The sequence below is a fragment of the Otolemur garnettii genome, unplaced genomic scaffold, assembly GCF_000181295.1.
Source record: "Otolemur garnettii isolate 467f Iridium unplaced genomic scaffold, OtoGar3 scaffold00016, whole genome shotgun sequence".
Lineage (NCBI taxonomy): Eukaryota > Metazoa > Chordata > Mammalia > Primates > Galagidae > Otolemur > Otolemur garnettii.
In genome coordinates this window covers 20,840,705-20,847,211 of record NW_003852411.1, presented here as the reverse complement: position 1 = coordinate 20,847,211, position 6,507 = coordinate 20,840,705, and the positions used below count along the sequence as shown (strand labels likewise).

Genomic DNA, 6,507 nt, shown 5'->3' with positions numbered 1-6,507 from the left:
TCCCATCTGCCATCATGCTCCACCTCTCCTGTTCTCCTATTTTTAATTATTGAGAATATTTTTGTTCTTCATATTTTTAAGAAGAAATTATTTTAGAGACAGGGTCTCACCACCTCTATCTACCATTTTTAAAACTCTTAGTACCCCAGGGCCTGAACCTTTCTGAGATGCCCTTACACAAATTATTAGGCTTTTCCTATTGTGGGCTTTTTTGAATGCAATTTTCCTCTTTAGCTAGACTGTTAAGTTAGTTAACAGTCAACCTTCTGGGTTTTTGGTTTGAAATTTTTTCTGCAATCCTCTCCCTCTTTTTACCTTTTTGGTTTAAGTCTTTTTTTTTTTTTTTTCTTTAAATATACTGTGAGAAGCATTATATTGGTTAAAAGCTATGGGCTCTTGGCTAGGACTGCCTGGACCTGTAGGATGTGTGATTATGACCTTGGGCAAGTCAAATCATTTAGTCTTCTCTGCCTTTGTTTTCTCATCTTCAAAAAATGGTAGTTGGACTATTTTTTTAGAATTCAAAGAGTATATATCTTTTAGAATTAAAAGAGTACATATATAATTATTTAAAACCACAGTTGGCTCAATTTGAGTAATTCCAGATAAAAGGTACATTTATGGGTTCAAGTAATTGTGTTTAACCAGAAGGCCAGAGAAGTACACTTAACAATATGAATCCCTAGGCAAATATTGTCCATTTCATCTAATGAAGACAACCAGGACAAATACTGAGCTTCTGATGTGCCACAGAAAACGAGTTTCCTTAGAGATCATGGTCTCTACACCTTATGTTAGAGATGAGGAAAATCGAGACCCAGAGAATTAAGCGATTTGCCTGCCAACTAGAATCCGAGCCTCAGCTCTTAGCTCAGTCTTCCTTTTGGCATAATGGATGCTGTGAGACTTGCAAGTTTATTTTGATGATGGCCCAGATGCTATACCTAATTTTCTTCTTTTAATTCTTTTGACTTCATGTTCAGAACTAGATCGCTAATAATGCTTGGCTTGTGACAAACTCTCATCAGTGGTCCCTGTATAGCCTGTGTGTTTATTTATTTTTAATAATGTAATGCATAAAAATTTAAAGCATCCATATTAGGTGGAATACTTGGGAGGAAAATGATAATGTATAATTTCCACTTATGCATGGTACAAAACCAAACTCACGCATTTTAAATATTTTGGCAATATAACTATTTGTTTTTCTCTCATGGATTGAAAGTTATTTAAGGGATAGGTGGTTTTCTGCCTTTCTTCCTCATCACATCGAGATCGCCAGACTGGTGTAGCGGTAGATTAGAAAGCAAAGTAAGCAGAGAGGAACAGGAAAAGCACTAGGACAACGTGCTTTCCATCTCGCACTGAGATGTACATGTCTCTAAAATGCGTTAGTCTTCTGCAAATTGTATAATGCTGTTTTTTGCTTTTTACTGTTATTTGCATTTATTTTATGTTTCATCTATTCCTGTGCTATAAATTTTTGTTTCTTCTGGGGTATCTTTTTTGTCTGTTCTACCTCTTCTGGTTTGGGAACAATTGGCTGCTTTTCAGTAAGGATCATCTCAATGTGGCAGGGGTAGCTCATGTACGGGTTAATGTGACCGTGAAATCTGTAAGTGTAGCACCATATCCTGGGTGCTTTGTTTACCTGGATATGCTCAATGACCAGAGAATCTGCAGTTAAACCCTTAAGTTCGGCATTACTCTTTGCATTTTTAAGCATGTGCAGCAAAAATTAAGCACTCTTTTTGGACCGCTGACCCTGGGTGCAGCCCCATTGCTTGGCCTGGCCACACCTACTAACTCTACCATTGTAACATTGGAATGGTACACAGTTTCTTTGAAGTGACATCCTTCAGATACTTGGTGGCTTTTTGTATAGACATACCCCTGATGGATGGCCTGGGTAGTTTCAGGTGTGTTTCTAAAGTGAACATGAAGATTTGAGCCTCTTATTTTGCATGACTTTGTGGGGTTTTTCTGGGTCAAGTGAATAGCGAACCAGTTTCACAGATCACCTCAGGCCACATAGGGGAAGAGCTAATGTTGGGTTTGTGTATGATTCAGGTCTGAGAACCATTGGAGTCATCACCAAACTGGATCTTATGGATGAAGGGACAGATGCCAGGGACGTCCTAGAGAACAAGCTGCTGCCTCTCCGCAGGGGTAACGTACTGTGGTCTATACAAGACTTCCTTTGACGATACAGCTGAGAAATGAATGGGGGCCACTGGGAGGCTTGGTGGCTTGGTTTTCATGCCTTTTCAGTTGTAAGGACTGGATTTATTCTTAGTTATACTTTTTATGGAATGGTACTATGTTCCCAAGTGATATATTAAAAAATGATCTGAAGGGAGAACTATTCTCTAAAATAACAGGAATAAGAAGGCAAGAAAAAGGGGGCCTTGAAGTGTCAGCTTCGTTAGCTTTAAGGCAGATCCATCCCGCTTTGGGAGAACTCTTTGTTCCAGACAAGGCCACCTCTCTAAGCCTGCCATAGAGGGGCACTCAAGGATTACTTGATCCTAAATCATGTTAAGAAGCCTGATGTTTGTTGCAGTGACAAAAACACTTCAATTTTTTCCCTTCATGAAGCTTCATTATACTTTAAATGACATCAAAAAGCCCCACTTATTCTAAAATTATGTTATGTTTAAACATTGTCAGACGTGGAAATATCCCACAGGGCACAAATACCATCTTTATCTGTAAGGAAGTTAAAGTCATTACTATAAGGAGATGCTATAAATTTCAAAAACTCAAATCATGGGTTCTGTTAATTTTTTTTTTTTTTAAGAGACCTGCCTCTCAGGAAGGCAATTTGAGAGACAACATTTTAATGAGTTCTACTGGATAGCAGGCAATTCATTATCCCTAATATATTTATTATATGAACAGATTTATGTGCTAACAAAAGGGTAAGTCCTCCCATCCATGTGAATGTTTCTAGTGAAAGTAAAACCTCTGGAATCCTGATATGAAAATGATTTTAGTTAAAAACAAACAAACAAACAAACAAAAAAGCGGGGAAAAGAAAGGGTTTGAAGGGAGGTTATAAATATTCATCACAGAATCATGATCCTAGACTATTCAGTCTTAAATCTGACATTTACTTGCCTGCCATGTGCTAAAACTGTGAAGAAATGTAATTCTCTTAACCTTAACTTTTAGGGATGAGACATTACTGTGCTGATGCTACAAATTTATCGATAGCCAAATCAGTGGTTTTTGTTAAGTACTGATGTTTCCTATGGAGTTTACTAGTCTTCAGTCCCCAAACTAATTTTGCTGTTCTTAGCCTATTTGAGAGCCTTGAAGTCTTCCTAGAATGAGCAACAGAAGGTGCTCCAACTCCATAGGTTTGTGTTTTGTTTCAGGTTACGTGGGGGTGGTAAACAGAAGCCAGAAGGACATAGATGGGAAGAAGGACATTAAGGCGGCCATGTTGGCGGAGAGGAAATTTTTTCTTTCCCACCCGGCTTACAGGCATATTGCTGATCGAATGGGGACCCCACACCTTCAGAAGGTCCTTAATCAGGTAAAAACATTCTTTTAAGCAATAAGAACAATTATGATATATATAAGTGACTGCTGGAATTAATATTTCCTATTTTTAAATTTGTTTCTTTCCAAAACAAGATATTCAGCTTAAATGATAGAACTTTTAAAAATGAACATGAATACTTAGATCCATACTATTACCATTCTCAGTGAATATAATGCACTTTAATATTATTGAAAAATCATGCTCAAAGCAGAATGATTAACTTATTTAGGAACAAGGAACGGGGCGTGTGTTAGCATGCATGCACTCTCAATGTGTAGTAGTCTTAGGAAGTTAAACTTACATGAAGAGTTGACGTCTTAGGATCTGGTTTTGAAATAACAATTCACAATGGTTACATTGGATTTTATGTTAATTTTTTTATGGCCTTTTTAAGGTTGATTTGTTTTGGCGGTGCCTGTGGCTCAGTGAGTAGGGCACCAGCTCCATATACTGAGGGTGGTGGGTTCGAACCTGGCCCTGGCCAAAGTGCAACAAAATAAAAAAAAAAAAAAAGGAATTAAATATTTAAAAAAGATTGATTTGTTTCTTAATTTCAAACCTTCAAAACAACACATCTTAAGAAATTGTTAATTTCTACTCATCTAAGAAGCTTTTGCAGATAACTCCTTTCCCTATAGCAAATTAGAACTGGGACTTGTGCTCTTGCTGCTGCACGGACCACATACATTTCCTCATATAACCCTGATGCACTTCCACAATACCTCCCCCTATTGGAATTAAGTGTCATGACAAGTACTGTTGTGATTGAGTACAGAGCCCCCTCCCTGAGTTTTGATTACCTTGACTCTTTATATGGTAGGCAATTTTGCTCAAAAATATTCTCATTAGTTATGCTTTAACTTTTATCTATGAACTTAAGTAGTTAATAAATTTCAGGTTGTTAGCTCCTTGAAGGTATCTTGTATGAGAACCATGTAGGCAAAACAATGGAAGACGTTTTAGAAAATAAAAATCAATATTATATTTCTATTTTAAGAGATATATCATAGACTATAGCAAATTTTATACTTTTAAATAAAAGGTAAGGTGACTGGGTGCTGTGGCTCATGCCTATAATCCTAGCGTTCTTGGAGGCCGACATGGGTAGATTGCCTGAGCTTGGGGGTTTGAGATCAGCCTGAGCAAGAGTTAAATTCCAATTCTACTAAAACTGGAAAACTATCTGGATGTCGTACTGGGTGCTATAGTTCCAGCTACTCAGGAGACTGAGGCAAGAGGATTGGTTGAGCCCAAGAGTTTGAAATTGCTATGAGCTATGATGCCATGGCATTCTAGGGCAATAGTGAGACTCTGTCTCAAATAATACTAATACTAATACTAATAATAATTAAGGATAAAGAATATTGGAAACTTTGAGACAGTACTATAGTGGTATCATTTTAAAAATGTGAATATGTAGCCAGGTGCAGTGGTTCATACCTTATACTCCCCAGCTGGAGGCTGAGGCAGGAGGATTACTTGAGGCCAGGAGTTTGAGGCTGCAGTATTGTATGATTGCATTTGTGAATAGCCACTGCATTCAAGCCTGGGCAACATCCTGTCTCTGAAAAAAAAAAATGCATACATACATACATGCATAAACACACACACATATATGTATTTTAAATATATTTTAGAGAAAGAGTCACTGGTTTTATCAGCACTGGTAAAACTTTGTAGAATACTGTTTCAACATCCATATTGGCCTAAGAAAAATACAAATAAACTGAAAAACAATCTTAGAGGAAAATCATTAATATCATTGATTAGAAATAAAAAGTTGTAAATGAATTAGGTTTTGAATACCAGAAAAATCAAAGGAAATAACTGACCATTTGGTCATTACAGGTGACCCCCAAGTTGTGACATATTTGGATTCTGGTCGACTTAAAATGGAATGAATTTTGTACTGAAGATCTTTTCTTTCTGGATTTTCACTCTCTCTTTATTCTTTCAAATATCTTTATCCTCCATTTGAAACTAGGACAATTTTATTGCTGATTTAATATGTACCAATATCCCTGAAATTTTCTGGGGAAAGAACTGGAAAAGGGCATGATGTTTTTGAGGAATTGAATGAAGTGTCGCTGTGGCTGGAAGGCAGAGAAAAAGGAAGTGGGCTGTAGGCATTGAAGCTGGGAGTGCAGGCAGTGGCTGGATCTGACAATGTTTGTAGGCCACGTTGATGATTTTTACTCTTATCCAAAGAGTAGGAGAAGGAGTCATTTAAAGGATCTGAATAGGGGAGCAACATGATCAGACCTGTAGGTTGAAAAAGAATATGGTATGACGGGCAGAATGGTCAAGAGTAAACTAGTTAAGAGAAAAACTGAAAAGAGCAGTTAAAAGTAAAAGTGAGAAATTGTGGTAGCTGATCTTGGTTAGGGCCAGTGGAGATGAAAGAAAAAGGCAGATTTGAGGAATGTATAGAACCTTGAGAATTTGGTGGTAAATCGTACCCCTAGGTGAGGGAGAAGTAGAGTCAAAGTTAACTCTCAAGTATCCGGAGAGTTATGAAGTCACCAAGGTGGGGACCGCTGAAGGGAACATCAAGTCCTTGATTTTGGACATGTTAAGTTTGCTGTGTCATTGACACGTCCAAGCAGAGAAGCCTAGCAGGTGGTCAGATGCACATAAACACAACCAAAATAAGAAGGCCTATGTGGAGACAGCATTTTAGCAGCTGCCAGTGTTTGGATGTTTATTGAAGCCATGGATGAAGTGGGAGGGTTTGACAGAGAGTGAGCAAAGAAGAGGCCCAAGATCTAGACCTAAGGAAGTTCAGCAATTACTGGTCTGATGGGAAGGCTGGATTGTCAAATGGGACGGTACCTGAGTTGAGGCTGGCTAGGAGGAAAATTAGAGAAGCTGGAGACATGGAAGCCAAGGAAAGAAGGGTTTTATTTAGAAAGCCAAGAGTGGTCCACGATATTGCTTTCCTATGGAGATATTTGAGA

General features: G+C 37.9%; 1 protein-coding gene across 1 annotated transcript in view; it reads left to right on the top strand.

The window, feature by feature from the left end:
* DNM3 (dynamin 3) overlaps positions 1 to 6,507 on the top strand; it is a 549,381-nt gene that overhangs the window by 197,621 nt on the left and 345,253 nt on the right. The window contains exons 5-6 of the mRNA XM_023510815.1: positions 2,071 to 2,169; positions 3,381 to 3,541. Of these exons, the coding sequence (XP_023366583.1) occupies positions 2,071 to 2,169; positions 3,381 to 3,541 (260 nt within the window). The remainder of the gene's footprint in view (positions 1 to 2,070; positions 2,170 to 3,380; positions 3,542 to 6,507) is intronic.